The sequence below is a fragment of the Balaenoptera acutorostrata genome, chromosome 3 (genome assembly GCF_949987535.1).
Source record: "Balaenoptera acutorostrata chromosome 3, mBalAcu1.1, whole genome shotgun sequence".
Lineage (NCBI taxonomy): Eukaryota > Metazoa > Chordata > Mammalia > Artiodactyla > Balaenopteridae > Balaenoptera > Balaenoptera acutorostrata.
In genome coordinates, this window is record NC_080066.1 from 26,104,359 (window position 1) to 26,127,310 (window position 22,952).

At 38.7% G+C, this 22,952-nt stretch overlaps 1 protein-coding gene across 1 annotated transcript in view; it reads left to right on the forward strand.

Moving 5' to 3' along the window:
* The window catches only part of GDI2 (GDP dissociation inhibitor 2), a 46,043-nt gene extending 23,803 nt beyond the window's left edge, over window positions 1–22,240 (forward strand). The window contains exons 5-11 of the mRNA XM_007167444.2: window positions 2,517–2,715; window positions 2,978–3,109; window positions 17,587–17,686; window positions 19,115–19,286; window positions 20,814–20,958; window positions 21,143–21,197; window positions 21,286–22,240. Coding sequence (XP_007167506.1) covers window positions 2,517–2,715; window positions 2,978–3,109; window positions 17,587–17,686; window positions 19,115–19,286; window positions 20,814–20,958; window positions 21,143–21,197; window positions 21,286–21,432 — 950 coding nt within the window. The 3' untranslated portion in view covers window positions 21,433–22,240. The remainder of the gene's footprint in view (window positions 1–2,516; window positions 2,716–2,977; window positions 3,110–17,586; window positions 17,687–19,114; window positions 19,287–20,813; window positions 20,959–21,142; window positions 21,198–21,285) is intronic.
* The last annotated feature ends 712 nt before the right edge of the window (window positions 22,241–22,952 follow it).

Genomic DNA, 22,952 nt, shown 5'->3' on the forward strand with positions numbered 1-22,952 from the left:
GCTGTTTAGGTCCACTGTCGGAATGACATGTCGTGTGCCATGTTTTAGTGCTTTTCTTGTGACGTTAATTCTACTCTGATTTTTCTATTTTTTATTTTTTTATTCACTTGTCAAATCTTATACTTGTTAGTTAATTGGAACGCTTTTTTCTGTTCTCTTATTGAAACTGCTCTGGATATTGTAGCTTTATTCTGTTTTAAAAGTCTTGACATAAGTGTCTTTTTTGGTAAATAAACCTCAGTGTGCAAGTGAATGAAGGAAAAGTAAAACCATTTGAAATGAGTGAAGGTACAACTCAGTGGACTAACTGTGAAAAAGATTTTTTCTAGTCCTTTTATCATATAATTTGAGTATTTTCTTTATATATTGTATGTCCAGTATATGAACAAGTCAACTTCTTTTATATTCAGTCCCATCAGATGTTAATTATATGGATTGAATATTTATTGAACACTTGCTATATGCCAGGTACCCTTCTAGGTTTGGGGGTAGGGAGGGTGCAACAGAAGGAAAAAAGTAAACAAAAATGCTGTCCCTATTGGAGCTTCCATTAGTGGGAGACTGACTATAGATAAATAAGGAGAAGCATTTCAGATGGTGATATAATCTGATATAAAAGCATATCAGATGGATATGGAGATGAAAGGAGGGAGTGAGGGTGGGGCTACTGTTTTAAATAGGGTGACCAGGGAAGGCATCGTCATATAGAAGTAGCTGTTATAAGAATTACATGGTAGGAAATAATATTTGAATTCGTTAAATTAGGACTTTTTCAGAATGAGCACCGGGTCTCTCACATGTTGGTAATTGCACTGGTATCTGGTTCCGACATAAAGGGATGGAGGAGCAGCTTAGAGCATCTCCTCTGTGCTGGGAGACAGGAGTCCACTGTGCTGGGAGAGTGTCCCTGTCAGGCTCAAGGCTTGGAGGAGGGAGGGAGATGAAAAGAGGGAAAGAGTGGGGAATTTAAGAATACACAGTAGATTTTCATTTTTATTTTAAGAGAAGTTATGCGATAACTCAACAATAAACTGTTGGTAAGAGCTTTAGGTTCCAACAGGCAGTGTCCACCAGAGTGACCCCCAAGTTGTAAGTGCTTTGCAGTGGTGACTCGTGTTTCCTTTGGCTGTTTTACACCTTCCCCTGCAACTACACTTGTGTCTTAAGTAGGGGGCTGTGTGGTAATAGAATATTTCTTTTTAGCCTTATGCTTTTACTGTGTGCAGTCTGTCCATTGTTTTAAAGCTAGGTTGTAAATATTAATTTAAAAAGTTAAATGTAGTCAGCTGTCATGAATAGCCTCATGATCATTTTAATTTTCAGTTTTGTTGATTTCAGCTATAGTCTTGGGGGAAATAATGTTTAAAATATCAAAATATTCAACTGTCAACAGATATAAAAGAAATGGTTAAGCGTTTATTTTTAAAGCTACAGTTGTTTTTAAAGTAGCTGTATGGTTTAAGAAAGGGGAAGAAGGAGATGGAACCAGAAAATTTTCTTTTCCTTTGACTTTGTCTTTCTACCAGCTATCTACAGTAGCAGGGATCCTGACTCGTAGGAAGAACTGAGGGTTTCTTAGGTGGTAGTTCATAGCTTTCTCCTGATCTACTTTTTAGTGTAAAAAGCAGTGAACTGCTCATCTAGGACTTCATGAAAGTGACTGGCAGCATAACCAGCATCTAAATTACTTTGAGGTCAAATTGTTCTTGATATCTAAGCTGCTTTTCCATTAAATGCCAGAGTGTATCTTAGCATACAGAAAAAAAAAATGAAGTGCATTGAGAATTTTAGGCAGTTGCTGGAGTATAGATCAGAGTTGTCAAAAAAACAGATAGATGCCTTCATGAATAATAGTTTTTCAAAGTCTTATTTATCTTGTACCTAATAAGAGGTATAATTATACATGTTACATTTAATTAATTACTGGTTATAATTACTTGTAATTGTAGTGTAAAATTGAAGGCTTAATAGCTGATCTATTGTAATTATGACAGTTTATTTTAAAGTGTTATGAAACTGTCAGTTTATTTTAAAGTTTTTTTTTTTTTTTTAAAGATTTATTTTTTTTATTGATTAATTGATTGATTGATTGATTGCTATGTTGGGTCTTCGTTTCTGTGCTAGGGCCTTCTCTAGTTGTGGCAAGCGGGGGCCACTCCTCATCACGGTGCGCGGGCCTCTCACCATCGCGGCCCCTCCTGTTGCGGAGCACAGCTCCAGACGCGCAGGCTCAGTAATTGTGGCTCACGGGCCCAGCCGCTCTGCGGCATGTGGGATCTTCCCACACCAGGGCTCGAACCCGCGTCCCCTGCATTAGCAGGCAGACTCCCAACCACTGCGCCACCAGGGAAGCCCTGTCAGTTTATTTTAAAGCAATGTCCAAACTCCCATATTTTAAATTGCACATTGCCTTAGAAGAGCCTCAGATAACATAAGATATTTAAACTTTATTTTCACATTTTCTTTTCCTCAGTGTCCTATTGTGAGTGTGTGCTTTTTGAAAAATTCTTTTTTAGGCCTAATGGGGCTGTTTGAAAAACGTCGATTCAGAAAATTCCTGGTGTATGTTGCCAACTTTGATGAGAATGATCCTAGAACTTTTGAGGGCATTGATCCTAAGAAGACGGCAATGCGAGAGGTGTATAAGAAATTTGACCTGGGCCAAGATGTTATAGATTTTACTGGTCATGCCCTGGCACTTTACAGAACTGATGAGTAAGTTTTTTGGTTTTTAGATTTATATTTTTCTTGGAATTCTTCACTGAATTTCCCAATTCTGCAGAGTGGAAATTCTAACAAAACAAATATATAGCTCTATTATACTACCAAAGAAGAAGTTCTAACTGCAAATTAGAGTTAGAACCTTTTAAGTAAAATATGGAGATGTTGAATTAAAATCCATTCAGAAAAAGATTTTAAATTGAATATAAGAATGCAAACCAAAGCCCTTTTCTAATGGTCATTTCCTTTTGTCTAGCTATTTAGATCAACCATGTTGTGAAACCATTAATAGGATTAAACTTTACAGTGAATCTTTGGCAAGATATGGCAAAAGCCCATACCTTTATCCACTCTACGGCCTTGGAGAACTGCCACAAGGATTTGCACGGTGAGAGCCCATGTTTAATCTTTGTGCTAAATAAAACCTCACTGATCCTGAACCTTGTCTTGAACGGTAGTTTATGATATGGTTGTGGTTGTGAATAATGAGACAAGATTTGTCTGTGAGTGGTGAGGTGCTTTTTGTTTTTATTGAAGTAAAATTTATATACAGTGAAACCACAGATCTGTGGTTAAAAAAAAGAGTTGGACGTATATATAGACCTGTGTAACCAAAACTCCAATCTAGATGTAGAACATTTTCCTTACTCCAGAAGTTCCCTTGTATCCCCTCATAATCACCACCACCCCTGCACTGTAACAACTACATTTGTGATTCCTATCACCATAGAACACTTTTGCCTGTTTTTGAAGTTTTATTATTTATATATGTACTCACTTTTAAAAAAAATTATTTATTTTTTTATTTATTTATGGCTGCATTGGGTCTTTGTTGCTGCGCACGGGCTTTCTCTAGTTGCAGTGAGCAGGAGCTACTCTTTGTTGTGGTACGCGGGCTTCTCATTGTGGTGGCTTCTCTTGTTGCGGAGCATGGGCTCTAGGCGTGTGGGCTTCAGTAGTTGTGGCACGTGGGCTCAGTAGTTGTGGTTCGCGGGCTCTAGAACGCAGGCTCAGTAGCTGTGGCGCACAGGCTTAGTTGCTCTGCGGCATGTGGGATCTTCCTGGACCAGGGATTGAACCCGTGTCCCCTGCATTGGCAGGTGGATTCTTAACTACTGCGCCACCAGGGAAGTCCCTATGTACTCATTTTTTTTTTTTTTTTTTTTTTTTTTTTTAAAGCTTTTTTTTTTTTTTTTTTTAATTTTATTTATTTATTTATTTATTTATTTATGGCTGTGTTGGGTCTTCGTTTCTGCGCGAGGGCCCCCTCCAGTTGCGGCAAGCGGGGGCCACTCTTCATCGCGGTGCGCGGGCCTCTCACCGTCGCGGCCTCTCTTGTTGCGGAGCACAGGCTCCAGACGCGCAGGCTCAGCAATTGTGGCTCACGGGCTCAGTCGCTCCGCGGCATGTGGGATCCTCCCAGACCAGGGCTGGAACCCGTGTCCCCTGCATTGGCAGGCAGACTCCCAACCACTGCGCCACCAGGGAAGCCCCCTATGTACTCATTTTTATCTGGGTTTTGCTTAACAATATTTTTGAGATTCAGCCATGTTGATGTACGTGCTGTTAATTCATTTAAAAAATACTGAGTAATGTTTCATTATGTGAATTATGTGAATATACCACATTGTCCTGTTGATAGACATCTGGGTAGTTTTCAAAACGTTTTGGGGTATTATGAATGAAGCTACTATGAACTTTTGTGTAAAATTGTGTATGGACATCAGTTGTCATTCTTTTGGGTACGTATCCAGGAGTGGAATTGCTGGCTGATATGGCAAGTATATGTTTAACTTGATAAGACTGCCCAACAACTTTCCAGAGTGGTTGTACCATTTTACATTCACTTAGCAGCATGTGAGAGTTCTGGTTGCTCCACATACCTGCCAACGTTTAGTATTGTCAGTCTTCTTAATTTTAACGACTCAAGTAGGTGTGAAATGCTATCTCATTATGGTTTTAATTTACATTTCCTGAGGACTAACGTTGATCACCTTTTCATGAGCTTGTTTTGTATAATTTTGTGGCGTGAGTGTTCATTTCTTTTGCACATTTTTAGAGATTGGGCTGTCTTTTTGTTTTTGATTTGTAGGCAATCTTGATGTATCCTGACTGCAAGTCTTCTGTCAGTATACGTATTATAAATGTTTCTCTTAGTCTGTGGCTTGTCTTCTGATAAGCAGAAGTTTTAAATTTTGCTAATTTACCAAAGTGGTTTTTTTTTTAATGTTTAGTGTTTTTTGGTTCCTAAGAAGCTTTGCCTACCTCAGGAGCACAAAGATACTCTCCTATGTCTTTTTCTAGAAGCTTTATAGTTTTAGCTTTGTGTTTAAATCTGTGATTCATCCTGAAATCATGTTGGTGTGTGAGGTGAGGCTTGAGGTTCACTTTTTTCTGTACTGATATTTAGTTGTTCTAGCACCATTTGTTGTAAAGTTGTCTTGGTGCCTTTGTGAAAAATCAGTTGGCCATATACACATGTCTATTTTGTTCCAATGATCTATTTATTTTTCCTATTCCATTACTACACCATCCTGATTATTACAGTTTTTTATAGTAAGTCTTGAAATCAGGTAATATATAAATCCTTCAACTTTGTTCTTTTTCAAAATTGGTTTGTCTATTCCAGGTCCTTTGCATTTCTACATAGATTTTAGAACAAGGTATCAATTTCTTGAAAAAATTATTTGGTGTGATTTTAGTTGGGATTGAGTTAAACCTATAGATCAATTTGGGAGAGAATTATCTTAATAACATTGAGTTTTCCAGTCCGTGAACGCTGTCTCTCACCATGTATTTAGGTTTTCTTTGGTTCAGCAGTATTTTGTAGCTTTCATTATAGAGATCCAGCACTTTCTTGGTTCAAACTTATTCATAAGTATTATATGTTATTTTGATGCTGCTGTTAATGAAAGTTTCAATTTTATTTAAAGTTGTTTGCTGCTTATATACAGAAGTACAGTTGATTTTTATACTTCCTGTGACCTTGCACTTAGTCTATTTTATAGATTTCTTAGAATTTTCCTTGTACACAGTTACATCATCAGTGAATAGAGAGATTAGCTTCTTCCTATACAACCTTTGTGTTTTTACCCTCTTGACTTTATGAACTGGCTAGTACTTCCAGAAGAATGAGGAATAGAAGTGGTGAAGATGGACATTCTTGCTTTGTTTCCAGCCTTAAGGGGAATGTTTTCAGTATTTTATTATTAAATATGTTTTCTGTAGGTTTTTTTTAATAGGCAGTTTTGTCAGATTAAATTCCGTTTTATTCATAGCTTGCTGAGAATTTTTATTATGAATGGGTGTTGACATTGAGTTAATAATGCAGACTTTATGCTATTGTGAATTTTATAGATTGATTTTTGGATATTAAATTAACCTTGCATTCTTAGAGCAAACACTACTTATTCATGATGTATTTTCCTTTTAATTTATTGTTGGATTTAATTTGCATATATGTGTGTGTATGTATGCGTTTGTGTGTGCCTGTTTGTATGTGTACATTCACACGTGAGTTCTTGTGCCTATATTCATGAAAGGTAGTGGTTTATAATTCCTGTAATATTCTTGTCTGTTTTTTTGTATCAGGGTTTAATAGACTCATAACATGAGTTGGAAGAGTTTCCTCCTACTCTGTCTTCTGAAAGAGGTTGTGAAAAATGGTATTGTGCTTAAAGGTTTGATAGAATTGACCAATGAAGCCATCAGGGCCTGTGGAACTTTTCTTATGGGAAGGCTTTTGAGTGTTAGTTCATTTTCTTTTAATAGAAATAAGGCTATTCAAATGTACTATTTCTTATTTTCAGTTGTGTTTTTCAAGGAATTTGACTATTTCAAACAAGTTCTTGAACTTTTTGACAAAAAGTTGTTCAAAATATTTCTTTATTATGTTTTTGATGTCTATAGGATCTTTAGTGAGGTTCCCATCTTCATTCTTGTGATGGATAATTTATAATTTCTCTTTTCTTGATGGGATTTCATCAATTTTATTAATCTTTTCAAAGTGCTAAATTTTTAGCTTTGTTAATTTCCTTTGTAGTTATTTTTTATTTTACTGATTTCTGTTCTTAATTTTTTCCTTTTACTTATTTGGGTTTTTGTTTTCAAGGTTGAAACAGAATTGATTTTATACTTTTCTTCTCCGACATAAACATTTGAAGGTCTAAATTTCCCTCTAAATATGTACCATCAAATATGGTACCCTATCTTTCCTATGATTTTTTTTTTTCTTTGACCCTTGGGTTATTTGAAAGTATAGTATTTAATTCCTAAACATTTGAGGATTTCCCTAAATATCGTACTGACATCTAATTTAATTCCATTATGGTCAGAGAACAAACTTGTAAATTTTCAGTCTTTGAAATTAATTAAGGCATAATTTATGGCAAAATATATGATCTGTTTTAGTGAATATGCCCTTGAAAGAATTCTGCATGCATGTTCTAGAAAGGTAGCTCATAGAGTTGTTCAAATGTATATTCTTACTGATTCTTTTTCTAGTTTTGTTGCTGAGAGAGGGTCTTCTACCACAATTGTGGATTTATCTGTTTCCTACTTTAGTTCTGTCAGTTTCTACTTCAGACATTTAAAGCTCTTTTACTAGGTGATACTAATTTCTGATTACATCAAGTCTTCCTTGTCTCATACTAATATAACCATACCAACTTGTTTACTGTTCGAACAATTTTGTTTTTTTCCTTTTGCTTTTAAACCCTCTGTGTCTTTATATTTAAAGTGAGTCTCTCACAGACAGCATATAGTTGAATATTGCTTTTTTATCCAATGTGACAACCTTGGCCTTTTAATGAAATTTTTTAGTCATTTATTTTTAATATAATTATTGATATGGTTGGGATTAGATCTGTTGTTTTGCTGTTCCCTCCCCCCCCCCCAGGTTCCTCTACTTTTTTGGAATTAATCAAATATTTTCATCTTAATTGCTTAATTTTTAGCTGTGCCTTTTCATTTCTAATTTTTTAGTGCTCACTCCATAAATTATAATATCATCCTTCATTTATCACAGTTATTTGGAGTTAATACTGTCCTTCTTTACATAAACTGTAAGAACTTTGCAACAATTTCATCCCATTTACTATTCTCCTTTGTGCTGTTGTTGCCTATATTTTATGTCTACATACTTTATTAAACCCCACAGTACAACATTAGAATTTCTGCATTAAACAGTCAGTTTAAAGAAATGAAGGGAAGGAAAAATGTAATGATTTGTCCACATTTTTACCATTTTTGATGCTATTCATTTTTTCTTATAAATCCTTGTTTCCATCTGTTGTCATTTCTCTTCAGCTTTTCATTGGCATTCTTGTAGTTATTGTTGATGATCTCTCAGCTTTTGTTTATCTGAAAGTGTTACGTCACCCTCATTTTTGAAGGACTTTTGTTGGCTTAAGATTTTTTTTATTCACTTTATAGCTGTTGTTACCTTCACTTGTGGCCTGCTTTGTTTATGAGAAGTTAGCTGTCAACTGTAATAAATAGTTGTTTCTCTGTTTTTGTTTTTTGTTTGTTTTTTGTTCTTCTGGTTGCTTTCAAGATTTTCTTTGTGTTTTTGGGAGTATAACTAGGATTTGCCTAGGTGTGGTTTTGCTTGGGATTTGCTGAACTGCTTGGATGTGTAAGTCAATTTTTTAGCTCAAGCTGGGAATTTTAAAGTCATTATCCTCTTCAGATATTATGTCCCATTTTCTCTCTTGTCCTCTGGGACACCGATTGCTTGTATGTTAGATACTTGGTATTATTCCATAGTATAGGGGTCTCCAACCCCTGATAAAGGTCCTCAGCCTGTTAGGAACCAGGCCGCACAGCAGGAGGTGAGTGGCGGGTGAGCGAGCGAAGCTTCATCTGCTGCTCCCCATTGCTCGCGTTACCGCCTGAACCATCCCCCCCATCACTCGCATTACCACCTGAACAAACTCTGCCCCCGCCCCCCCTGCCCCTGGTCTGTGGAAACACTGTCTTCCATGAAACCGGTCCCTGGTGCCAAAAAGGTTGGGGACCGCTGCCATAGGTCACTGAGGCTCTGCTCATTTTTTTGTTCATTTTGTTTATCTGTTTATGTTTCATATTGGGTAATGCGTGTTCATTTAAGTTCACTAGTTCCTTTTTCTGTTACTTCCAATAAGCTGTTAATCACATTCAGTGAGTTTTAATTTTTTAAAAAATATTTTTTCAATTGATCTAGAATTTCCATTTTTTAAATATAGTTTTCATTTTTTTGGTGAGATTTTCTGTTTATTCATTTTGACTTTCACGAATGTATAACGTTCTTTTTTTTTTAATAGATCTTTATTGGAGTATAATTGCTTCACAATACTGTGTTAGTTTCTTTTGAACAACAAAGCGAATCAGCCATATGCATACACATGTCCCCGTATCCCCTCCCTCTTGAGTCTCCCTCCCATCCTCCCTATCCCACCCCTCTAGGTCATAGCAAAGCACCGAGCCGATCTCCCTGTGTTATGCTGTTGCTTCCCACCAGCTAACTATTTTACATTCGGTAGTGTATATATGTCGATGCTACTCTCACTTAGCCCCAGCTTCACCCTCCGACCCCATGTCATCAAGTCCATTCTCCATGTCTGCCTCTTTATTCCTGCCCTGCAACTAGGTTCATCAGTACCTTTTTTTTTTTTGATTCCATATATATGCGTTAGCATACAGTATTTGTTTTTCTCTTTCTGACTTACTTCACTCTGTATGACAGACTCTGGGTCCATCCACCTCACTACAAATAACTCAATTTCTTTTTTTTTTTTAAATTAATTAATTAATTTATTTTTGGCTGTGTTGGGTCTTTGTTTCTGTGCGAGGGCTTTCTCTAGTTGTGGCAAGTGGGGGCCACTCTTCATCGCGGTGCACGGGCCTCTCACTATCGCGGCCTCTCTTGTTGCGGAGCACAGGCTCCAGATGCACAGGCTCAGTAGTTGTGGCTCATGGGCCTAGTTGCTCCGCGGCATGTGGGATCCTCCCCGACCAGGGCTTGAACCCGTGTCCCCTGCATTAGCAGGCAAATTCTCAACCACTGTGCCACCAGGGAAGCCCAATTTCGTTTCTTTTTGTGGCTGAGTAATATTCCATTGTATATATGTGCCACATCTTCTTTATCCATTTATTTGTTGATGGACATTTAAGTTGGTTCCATGCCCTGGCTATTGTAAATAGTGCTGCAGTGAACATTGTGGTGCATGTCTCTTTCTGAATTATGGTTTTCTCACGGTATATGCCCATTAGTGGGATTGCTGGGTCATATGGTAGTTCTATTTTTAGTTTTTTAAGGAACCTCCATACTCTTTCCCATAGAGGTTGTATCAATTTACATTCCCACCAACAGTGTAGGAGGGTTCCCTTTTCACCACACCCTTTCCAGCATTTATTGTTTCTAGCTTTTTTGATAATGGCCATTATGTCTGGTGTGAGGTGATACCTCATTTTAGTTTTGATTTGCATTTCTCTAATAATTAGTGATGTTGAGCATCTTTTCATGTGCCTCTTGGCCATCTGTATGTCTTCCTTGGTGAAATGTCTATTTAGGTCTTTTGCCCATTTTTTAACTGGATTGTTTGTTTTTTCGATATTGAGCTCCATGAGCTGTTTGTATATTTTGAAGATTAATCCTTTGCCGTTTGTTTCATTTGCAAATATTTTCTCCTATTCTGAGAGTTGTCTTTTTGTCTTGTTTACGGTTTCCTTTGCTGTTCAAAAGCTTTTAAGTTTAATTAAGTCCCATTTGTTTATTTATTTCTTTTCTTTTTTTTTTAAACACCACATTTGTTTGTTTATTTATTTTTGGCTGTGTTGGGTCTTCGTTTCTGTACGAGGGCTTTCTCTAGTTGTGGCAAGCGGGGGCCACTCTTCATCGCAGTGCGTGGGCCTCTCACTATCGCGGCCTCTCTTGTTGTGGAGCACAGGCTCCAGACGCGCAGGCTCAGTAGTTGTGGCTCACGGGCCTAGTTGCTCCGCGGCATGTGGGATCTTCCCAGACCAGGGCTCGAACCTGTGTCCTCTGCATTGGCAGGCGGATTCTCAACCAGTGAAGCCCCCCATTTGTTTATTTTTGTTTTTATTTCTGTTACTCTAGGAGGTGGGTCAAAAACATAGATGTTGCTGTGGTTTATGTCAGAGTGTTTTTCCTATGTTTTCCTCTAAAAGTTTTATAGTGTCTGGTCTTACATTTAAGTCTTTAATCCATTTGGAGTTTATTTTTCTGTATGGTGTCAGGTAGTGTTCTAATTTCATTCTTTTACATGTAGCTGTCCAGTTTTCCCAACACCACTTATTGAAGAGGCTGTCTTTTCTCCATTGTATGTTCTTGCCTCCCTTGTCGTAAATTAGGTGCCGATATGTGCGTGGGTTTATCTCTGGGCATTCTATCCTGTACGATTGATCTATATTTCTGTTTCTGTGCCAGTACCATACTGTCTAGATTATTGTAGCTTTGTGGTATAGTTTGAGGTCGGGGACCCTGATTCCTCCAACTCCATTTTCTTTCTCAAGATTGCTTTGGCTATTTGGGGTCTTTTGTGTTTCCATATGATTTGTAAGATTTTTTGTTCTAATTCTGTGAAGAATGCCATTGGTAGTTTGATAGGGATTGCATTGAAACTGTAGATTGCTTTGGGTAGTATAGTCATTTTCACAGTATTGATTGTTCCAATCCAAGAACATGGTATGTTTCTCCATCTGTTTGTGTCATCTTTGATTTCTTTCATCAGTGTTTTATAGTTTTCTGAGTACAAGTCTTTCGCCTCCTTAGGCAGGTTTATTCCTAGGTATTTTATTCTTTTTGTTGCAGTGGTAAATGGGAATGTTTCCTTAATTTCTCTTTATGATTTTTCGTTGTTGGTGTATAGGAATGCCAGAGATTTCTGTGCATTAATTTTGTATCCTGCAGCCTTACCAAATTCATTGATTAGTTCTAATAGTTTTCTGGTGGCATCTTTAGGATTTTCTATGTATAGTATCATGTCATTGGCAAATAGTGATAGTTTTACTTCTTCTTTTCCTATTTGTATTCCTTTTGTTTCTTTTTCTTCTCTGATTGCTGTGGCTTGGACTTCCAAAACTATGTTGAATAAGAGTGGCAAGAGTGGACATCCTTGTCGTGTTCCTGATCCTAGTGGAAATGCTTTCAGTTTTTCACCATTGAGTATGATGCTTGCTGAGGGTTTGTCATATATGGCCTTTATTATGTTGAAGTAGGTTCCCTCTATGCCCATTTTCTGGAGAGTTTTGATCATAAATGGGTGTTGAATTTTGTCAAAGGCTTTTTCTGCATCTTTTGAGATGATCATATGGTTTTTATTCCTTAATTTGTTAATGTCGTGTATCACCTTGATTGATTTGTGTATATTGAAGAATCCTTGCATCCCTGGGATAAAACCCACTTGATCATGGTGTATGATCCTTTTAATGTGCTGTTGGATTCTGTTTGCTAGTATTTTGTTGAGGATTTTTGCATCTATGTTCATCAGTGATATTGGCCTGTAGTTTTCTTTTGTGATATCTTTTTCTGGTTTTGGTATCAGGGTGATGGTGGCTTCGTAGAATGAATTTGGGAGTGTTTCTCCATCTGCAGTTTTTTGGAAGAGTTTGAGAAGGATTGGTGTTAGCTCTTCTCTAAATGATTGATAGTATCCACCTGTGAATCCATCTGGTCCTGGACTTTTGTTTGTTGGAAGATTTTTAATTACGGTTTCAATTTCATTACTTGTGATAGGTCTGTTTATATTTTCTTATTCTTCCTGGTTCAGTCTTGGAAAACTGTACCTCTCCAAGAATTTGTCCATTTCTTCGTGGTTGTCCATTTTATTTACATATAGTTGTTTGTAGTAGTCTCTTATAATCCTGTGTATTTCTGCCGTGTCAGTTGTGTGATTTCTCCTTTTTCATTTCTAATTTTATTGATTTGCGTCTTCTCCCTTTTTTTCTTGATGAGTCTGGCTAAGGGTTTATCAATTTTGTTTATCCTCTCAAAGAACCAGCTTTTAGTTTTATTGATATTTGCTATTGTTTTTTCGTTTCTATTTCATTTATTTCTGCTCCGATCTTTATGATTTCTTTCCTTCTACTGACTTTGGGTTTTCTTTGTTCTTCTTTCCCTAGTTGTTTTAAGTGTAGGGTTAGATTGTTTATTTGAGATTTTTCTTGTTTCTTGAGGTGAGATTGAATTGCTATAAACTTCCCTCTTAGAACTCCTTTTGCTGTGTCCCATAGGTTTTGGGTGATCGTGTTTTCGTTGTCATTTGTTTCTATGTGTCTTTTTATTTCTTCTTTGATTTCTTCAGTGATCTCTTGGTTATGTAGTAGTGTACTGTTTAGCCTCCATGTATTTGTGTTTTTTACAGTTTTTTTCCTATAATTGATTTCCAGTAGCATTGTGGTCAGAAAAGATGCTTGATACGATTTCAGTTTTCTTAAATTTTCTGTGGCTTGATTTGTGACCCAAGATGTGATCTATCTTGGAGAATGTTGCATGTGCACTTGAGAAGAAAGTGTATTCTGCCACTTTTGGATGGAATGTTCTATAAATATCAATTAAGTCTATCTGGTCTGTTGTGTCATTTAAAGCTTGTGTTTCCTTATTTATTTTCATTTTGGATGATCTGTCCATTTGTAAGTGGGTTGTTAAAGTCCCCTACTGTTGTTGTGTTACTGTCGATTTCTCCTTTCATGGTTGTTAGTATTTGCCTTATGTATTGAGGTGCTCCTATGTTGGGTGCATAAATATTTATAATTGTTATATCTTCTTCTTGGATTGATCCTTTGATCATTATGTAGTGTCCCTCCTTATCTCTTGTAACAGTCTTTATTTTAAAGTCTATTTTATCTGATACCGAGTATTGCTACTACAGTTTTCTTTTGATTTCCATTTGCGTGGAATATCTTTTTCCATCCCTTCGCTTTCAGTCTGTATGTGTCCCTAGGTCTGAAGTGGGTCTCTTATAGACAGCATATATATGGGTCTTGTTTTTGTATCCATTGAGCCAATCTGTGTCTTTTGGTTGGGGCATTTAATCCATTTACATTCAAGGTTATTATCGATATGTATGTTCCTATTACCATTTTCTTAATTGTTTTGGGTTTGTTTTTGTGGGTCTTTTCTTCTCTTGTGTTTCCCGCTTTGAGAAGTTCCTTTAGCATTTGTTGTAAAGCTGGTTTGGTGGTGCTGAATTCTCTTAGCTTTTGCTAGTCTGAAAAGCTTTTGACTTCTCCATCAAATCTAAATGAGATCCTTGCTGGGTAGAGTAATCTTGGTTGTAAGTTTTTCTCTTTCATCACTCTAAGTATATCCTGCCACTCCCTTCTGGCCTGCAGAGTTTCTGCTGAAAAATCAGCTGATAACCTTATGGGAATTCCTTTGTATGTTATTTTTTGTTTTTCCATTGCTGCTTTTAATATTTTTTCTTTGAATTTAATTTTTGTTCGTTTGATTAATATGTGTCTTGGTGTGTTTTTCTGAGGGTTTATCCTGTATGGGACTCTGTGCTTCCTGGACTTGACTGTTTCCTTTCCCATGTTAGGGAAGTTTTCCACTATAATCTCTTCAAATATATTCTCAGACCCTTTGTTTTTCTCTTCTTTTTCTGGGACCCCTATAATTCGAATGTTGGTGCATTTAGTGTTGTCCCAGAGGTCTCTGAGATTGTCCTCAATTCTTTTCATTCTTTTTTCCTTATTCTGCTCCTTGGCATTTATTTCCACCATTGTCTTCCAGGTCACTTATTCATTCTTCTGCCTCAGTTATTCTGTTATTGATTCCTTCTAGTGTATTTTTCATTTCAGTTATTGTGTTGTTCATCTCTGTTAGTTTGTTCTTTAGTTCTTCTAGATCTTTTTTTTTTTTTTTTTTTTTTTAAAGATGTTACTTTTTTTTTTTAATTTTTATTTATTTATTTATGGCTGTGTTGGGTCTTCGTTTCTGTGTGAGGGCTTTCTCTAGTTGTGGCAAGCGGGGGCCACTCTTCATCGCGGTGCGCGGGCCTCTCACTATCGCGGCCTCTCTTGTTGCGGAGCACAGGCTCCAAACGCGCAGGCTCAGTAATTGTGACTCACGGGCCCAGTTGCTCCGCGGCATGTGGGATCTTCCCAGACCAGGGCTCGAACCCGTGTCCCCTGCATTGGCAGGCAGATTCTCAACCACTGCGCCACCAGGGAAGCCCTAGTTCTTCTAGATCTTTGTTAAACATTTCTTGTATTTTCTCAATCTGTGCTTCCATTTTATTTCTGAGATTCTGGATCATCTTTACTATCGTTACTCTGAATTATTTTCAGGTAGATTGCTTATTTCCTCTTTATTTATTTGGTCTTGTAGGTTTTTACCTTGCTTCTTCATCTGTGACATATTTTTTTGCCATCTCCCTTTCTTTAAAATTTTTTGTTAGTGGGATTATGTTCCTGTTTTACTAGTTGTTTGGCCGGAAGCTTCCAACACTGGAGTTTGTAGGCTGTTGGGTAGAGCTGGGTCTTGGTGCTGAGATGAGGAACTCTGTGAGACCTCACTCCGATGAATATTCCCTGGGGCCTGAGGGTCTCTGTTAGTCCAGTGGTTCGGACTCAGAGCTCCCACCACAGGAGCTTCCACCCGACCCCTGGCTCACGAATCAAGGAATCAAGATCCTGCAAGCCGCGTGGGGTGGCAAAAAAAAAAAAGAATAACAAAGTAAAAAGTAAAATTAGACTAGGAAACTAACAGATGTATTAGAAAGAATGTAAAAATAAAAATATAGATGAATCAACAACCAGAAGGTACATCAGTACCACAATAGTAAAAAAGAGGAGGGGAAAAAAAAAAAAAGCCAGAGGTGGAAGGGCCTTGGCTGTGGAGAGCAGGGGCCTAAACAAGGGCAAGGTTTGGGTGGTAGGCGGGGCCAATGCTCAGGACCCACAGGGCTGGAAAAGGCACTGGAGGCTGTGAGGGGTGGGGCTTAGGCTCAAGGAACAGAAGGGGCCCAGGCGTGCCCCCCACCCCTGGTCTCAGAAGGCAGGGGACCTCACCTGGGAGCCCAGCAGGCTCCCTGTGCCTGAGTGGGCGGGGCATTGGCCCTCTGCTCCTCCTGGAGGGCCCCTCCTGTGTGCCTCTCCCCTTCTCCCCTCGGCTTCCTTCCTATGCCCCCAAGGACCCATGTGACCTGGAGGGGGCTTTGGAGGGCGGGTAGTCGGCCTGGGAGCTCAGCAGGCTCCCCGTGCCTGAGTGCGCGGGGTGACAGTAACCCTCTGCTCCTCACCCACTCCTCCGGAGGGCCCCTCCCGCTTGCCTCTCATGTACTCCCCTCGGCCTCCTTTCTGTGCCCCCCAGGACACATGTGGCCTGGATGGTGCTTTGGAGGTGGGGGAACCGGCTTGGGAGCTCAGCAGGCTCCCCGTGCCCGAGTGGGTGGGGCAATCGCCCTCCGCTGCTCTCCCGCTCTTCCTGGAGACTCCCTCCCACCTGCGTCTCCTGATCTCCCCAGCCTCAGGGGCGCCCATCTTGTCTGGCCTCCACTTCTCCTCCCTCCCTCTGTCCCCTTATGTCCTACTGGTTCATTATGGGGTTCCTCCTGTCTCCTGTGGGTCAGAGTCCCCCACCAGAGGCTGGCAGCCGCCCTAGTTGTGGGGAGATGCTAACTCCGTGTCTTCCCACATCGCCCTCTTGACTTCTCCCCTATAACATTCTTGAACATAAATCTTTGAACAAGGATGTTTGTCCTTGTATATATTCGTAGTAGCTGCATTTAACTCCCTGCGTATTTTAGCATCAGTAATCTGGGCATGTTTGTTTTGATTGCTCTTCCTCTTTACTTTTTTCCATTTTCTTTTTTTCCATGTGTCCAGTAATTTTTTTTTTTTTTTTTCCAGTAATTTTTGATTGTATATTGGACATACTGATTGGTATATTGTAGAGATGCTGGATTCTTTCTGTGATGAGTGTTGATATTAGTTTTGAGTTGGCAGTTAAATTATTGGCCGTTCACCTTGAACTTTTGGAGACTTGATTTTATACTTTGTAGGTGGGGGGTCTTTTGTCTTTGGCTGAATCCTTAGTGAAGTGTGGTCTTCTGGGGTTTCACTGGAAAGCCCAAGGTATGTACCAAGTTCCTCTAATATGGCAGTTTCAAACTTCAAACTTACTTGTCCTTAAGGCCTGTAGCTGTAGTTTCTCCTCAGGTCATTTTGCCTTTTAGCTTTTGCTTTTTGCTGGGTTCCTTGGAGTCTCTCTCCTGTGTACAAGCATTTCTGGAGTTAGTTAAGGATTTGAAGACATTTTATAATTTGGTTGCTCCCCATTTTGGAAGATTTTCTCCCACAATTTTTATCTCCTCATACAGCCCCAAACTCTACCTTATGGCACCTTAAATCAGTAAGACTGTGGGTTTTTTGCTTCTGTTCTAGCTGTCCCATGTTACAAGGACTGGGTAGGTCATTCTGTCAGGGGAAGAGCCATACAAACCGCATGAAGATCTCATCCAGTTGCTTCCTTCAAGTCTCTTGTCTAGTTTCTGCCTGCTTTTACTCACTGTCCAGTGTGCTTCCGGATAGATTTTTGGTTGTTCAGAGTCTTAATTTTTAATATGCAGGAGGATTAGACTTACAAGCTGTTCTTCCATTATTGGTCAGTGTGGTTTGTTTGTTTGCACTTGATATTCATAACTACGAATGTGAGACATCATTATATGGTTTTGACTGTTTTAAAATTGATGCTTTTATGACTTAAACTAATGCCTTCTGGAAGGAAATTGAACAAATACATGTTTCCTGTAACTCATTAAAATCTAAGAGAGAAGAATTTAGTAGTTGAAATAATTATAAATTACTGATTGATTATAATTACAATTATAATCACTAATTGTACTTTAAATACTTTTCTAGGCTAAGTGCTATTTATGGAGGTACCTACATGCTGAATAAACCAATTGAAGAAATCATTATGCAAAATGGAAAAGTGATTGGTGTAAAATCTGAAGGAGAGGTAAGTAGCTTTTACAATTTAAGAAATATTATATTCTTGTAAAGAAAATTTTATTGTTTAATAAGTACTGAATTTGGTATGAACATCGATCCTAGATTTCACACCATGTATGTTTTCTTTATGGTAACTTGGTATTCATAATGACTGAAAACTAATTATAGGTAATGTTTAATATTTTCTGTTGTGTTGATTGTTGCTTAAGACTAAAATAGAAATTATGAATGAGCTCTAAATGGTAAGTATTATATATATAGTGTGGGTTGGTGCCTGTCCCCCAAATTTTCATTTAAATTTAGCTTTATATGTACCACTTATAACTTATTGGTTGAATTGGGGCTTGGCCAATACTATTTTATTATTTAATTTATTATTACTTAATAAATTATTAAGTATTAATAATGTTAATAATCATTACTATTAACATTATTTTATTTGGGGTTTAGCCAAGGAACTGGCCAGGTGGAGTTTTGAGCAGTGTTTCTCAAATTTGAATTGAATGTAAATTGTTAATTTTGTCAAAGTACATGTTTCTTATTCAGGAGGTCTGTGGTGGGTCTGCATTTTCTTGCAGGCTCTCAGATGGTGCCAGTGCTGTTGGTCTGCAAGCCAGACCGTATTTCAGGAGCCATCAGCTGTTACAAATGGAACTGTTCAAAAAAGAAACTGAAAAACTATGTTTAAAAAAATATTTTGGGATTCCTGATGGTATTCTATGTGTTCAGACCATATAATCTATACTCACTAGCTGGCCATCTGACCCTTTATTGTTGGAGGTCTTTTGTAACTATCTTGTGCTTCCAGCATACACATAATAGATGTTTAGGAATAGGGATAAACGTCTTAATCTGATATCTCAAAGTTCTTTTTATTCATTCCATTTTTCTTTGCTTCAGACAACTGCTTCCTCTTAGGACATTTCAGGGCTTTGATATAAAGAGGAAGACTATAATATAATAATACATAATTTATCTTGCAACTTAAGTTTTACTTAGTAAGTATAGTCTTAAAAGGAGAGATCATGGTCTGTTTCTAATATTAGAACTATTTATAGACCATTTACTTTTCACTGGGTCCATTCACATATAATGACATTCCTTAAACACACTGTTTCATTTAATCCTAACAACCTCTTTGAGGTTGGGTAGAGCCAGGATTTGAACCCTCTTCTGCCCAGTTTTAAAACTTATGTGTTTTAAAACGATGAAACACACTGAAAACCATGCAACACACTTTTCCTAATATTTGAATAAGATTTAGAATTAATAGATTTGCTCCAGGAGAATTTATAGGGATTGTTGGCAAAGCTAGTTTTAATAGTTATCTATAATTCACTAATTATCTACAGTTAACTTGATGAAGATAACAGGCGATGTTCAAGGACGATGGCATCATTATACCCATTAGAAAGTCTTTAATGTTTTGTTACAGATTGCTCGCTGTAAGCAGCTCATCTGTGATCCCAGCTACGTGAAAGATCGAGTCGAAAAAGTGGGCCAGGTGATCAGGGTCATCTGTATCCTCAGCCACCCCATCAAGAACACCAACGATGCCAACTCCTGCCAGATCATTATTCCACAGAACCAAGTCAATCGGAAATCAGGTCAGTTTTGAAGATAAGCAGATGTTTGTAGAAATTCCAAATTTTATCTGCTCTGTTATAGTGAAGAGACTTTAGTTTACATATGGAAAATAAAATGTGATGTATCCCTTTTAGCTCATAGAGATCCTAAGTCATCACTTTGAAATGGAAACGTTTGCCTAGGAGCCCCGCCTTGGACTTGTACCTCCCTCTTTGGGCCTCCATTTCTTCCTCTGTAGAACTGAGAGGCTGGACTGGATGAGCAGGCAGTCTTGCCTGGTTTGAACACTGTGTGCTTGTGGAGGTTTATGCTTATTAGTTGACCTAATTTCACTGTTACTTTGAGCTGATGACAGCACTGCTTTTATGTCATGATTTGTCAACTTAATACTTGTATTTGATTTTAGCAGTGTGCTAGAAAACAACTTTGAGTTCTCTGATTGAGATCAGGACTTAGCAGGACTTCCCTGGTGGCGCACTGGTTAAGAATCCGCCTGCCAATGCAGGGGACACGGGTTTGATCCCTGGTCTGGGAAGATCCCACATGCCATGGAGCAACTAAGCCCGTGCGCCACAATTACTGAGTCTGCACTCTAGAGCCCGTGAGCCGCAACTGCTGAGCCTACGCTCTGCAACTACTGCAGCCCACGCACCTAGAGCCCGTGCTCTGCAACAAGAGAAGCCACCACAATGAGAAGCCTGTGAACTGCAGCGAAGAGTAGCCCCTGCTCGCCACAGATAGAGAAAGCCCGCGTGCAACAATGAAGACCCAACGCAGACAAAAATAAATAATAAATTAAAAAAAAAAAAGATAAGGACTTAGCTCTGAAATTGTAATTCCTAATCTGTTTGCTTTAACCAGTTTTCATCCACTAGCTTTTCCCATCTTCCTTTCAGTTAGAAGCCCTAAAGCTTTTAATTTTTTTTTCCATGTAAGAAACGAAATCACAGAAGAATCTTACGAGAACTAAGAGACACAGACTAAAGTAATCTTTCAAGTGTTCCCAAGTAGATCTCAGGGTCTGGGAGAGTCTAAAAAGAGTAAATGGAGCCCAGTAATTATCTTCTATATTGGAAATTATGTAGTTACTTAGTGGTATACAGACAAGTAGAATCTATGGAATTATTATGAGCTTATGCCAACTCAAGAATAGCTTATTGTGTTTGCAATTTTATATTGCTTAAAAAATGAGAAATCAGTAGTTAAATAAATCCTATCTTAGCTATTCAAAACCTTTCTAAATGCAGGCTTCAGAGAGGAAGACAGGTTTCCACAGTGAGCTGTGACATCTGGGTAGAGAATGTCATCACCCCATCCACCGTTCACTGCCACATAAATCCTTCATCTCCAGTAGGCTATGAGTTGCTGAATATTTGTATATTTTATGTATGACCTTGTTTGTCTCCATATAGAACTTAAGCTTAGAAGATCCAGTCTGTTCCAAGTAATTTTAACTCACACCTCAATGAAGTATGGGTGAAACTGAGTGCACACACAGGCCCAAGGTTTAAAGACCCTGGCAGTGAGGTGGCTTTGCTTGCTTGCAGATATCTATGTCTGCATGATCTCCTTCGCACACAACGTGGCCGCACAGGGCAAGTACATTGCCATCGCCAGCACAACCGTGGAGACCAAGGAGCCCGAGAAAGAAATCAGACCAGCTCTGGAACTCTTGGAACCAATTGAGCAGAAGTAAGTGATGCGTTCATTTATAGCAGCTCAAACCCAGGATTGCCTTTGGCTCCACGGTGAGCAGAACCCCATGAGAACAATGAGAGTAGCCGTCATCTCTTACCAGCCTGCGTTTTGAATTTCAGGCAAAGCAGTGAGTGGGCATGTCAACTTCCCTGCTTACTTAATTCTTTTTCCCCTCCAGATTCGTAAGCATCAGTGACCTCCTTGTACCAAAAGATTTGGGAACAGAAAGCCAGGTGAGTGGCAATCTGAAAAGGGTAATTACCAGGCTTTATTGGGAGACATCACTAAATAGTCTTAAGTCTTTGTGACTTTCATTTCCAGATCTTTATATCCCGTACATATGATGCGACAACTCACTTTGAGACAACCTGTGATGACATTAAGGACATCTATAAGAGGATGATGGGATCCGAGTTTGACTTTGAGGAAATGAAGCGCAAGAAAAATGACATCTATGGGGAAGACTAACAGCAGTACATGTTATCATCTAATTAGGACAAACTTAAAATTTGGCAAATGATGCATATTGTATGAAATCAATATTGTAAGGCCTGCTTTTGTAATCAAAGCTGAGAGATTGCAGAGCACTGTACCAGTAAATATTCCTCCCCTTTCTAATATCATGTATTAACTTGTTTTCATGGAGTGGTTCTTCAGAATTGGCAGGTTCCCACATTCTGTTCAATTTAACCAATACTGGCTTGTTTTTTCTAGTGAAGGATCAGTTTTAAAACATTGTGATACTGATACAGAGAACTTGATACAGTATTTGTATCTTTTAATCAGTGTAGCCTTTGCAGTTATGAGCTTCTGGCTGCTCAAGAGCCGGGTCAGTACAGTTTGCGTGCCATCTGTCCTCTTGATGTTAAGGAGATACGGAATCGAATGTTCCATCGTTGGGGACAGCATCCCTCACTCCTCCCCACCCCTTTACATTTACATCAAGTGTTACAACAGTGCCCAGGAAGCATAGCCACAAGCTTGGTTTATGTGGGCCTCCAATTCTAACCAAACTCCAGACTTTGAGAGTCATTTTGGAGGAAGCCTGTGTGCGGTGTTTTAATCTAATAAATTTGATGAGAGCAGAGGGGAAGGAAACCATCATAAAGCAGGTAAATGTAGAAGCTTCTTTTGTATCCCAGGTGTGGCTTCTTCAATGGACCAAGCTGCTGCAACGCAGTATTGATTTGACAGAGCCTCTGCTTCAGTGATGTCTGTCTCACAATGGCTCCAAATGATTTCTGTACTGCAAAATAAAGCCAAACTCTGGAAACCAGCTCCCTCTTGTTGGTCTTTTGTGTCCTGACAATTTAGAGCTAGTAAGTATTGTACTGGCCTTGACACAGCTGCTCATTTCCTTCACTAGAGCAGAAAACGGATGCTGGGGAAGAGTGCTGAAGACCTTAGTGGATGGTGGAGCGCCATCATCTGGCTTTACTGTGAGTAGACCCCGAATTACTTCTTGATACAATATAATTATTAGACTCTCTTAGATATCCTTAGTAGTGGTTTAGAACAAGGATTCATTCCCATCAGTAAGTGACGTCAGGTGGAATGGGTGCTTTAATATATTTATTTATTTAATAATTTAATTTTATTTTTGGCTGTGTTGGGTCTTCCTTGCTGTTCACGGCCTTTCTCTAGTTGTGGTGAGCGGGGGCTGCTCTTCATTGTGGTGTGTGGGCTTCTTGTTGCAGAGCACGGGCTCTAGGCATATGGGCTCAGTATTTGTGGCACACGGGCTTAGTTGCTCTGTGGCATGTGGGATCTTCCCGGACCAGGGATTGAACCCGTGTCCCCTGCATTGGCAGGTGGATTCTTAACCACTGCGCCACGAGGGAAGTCCCAGTATTTTCATTTAGTTCAGATTGTAGTTAGACATAGTTTTTAGTGGTACCTCCTTTCCCCTTGATTGTTACAAGCCTCACTGTATGTGCTGTCATTTACATTGAGGACATTGTATTCTCTTTTATAGTTGAGTTTGAAGA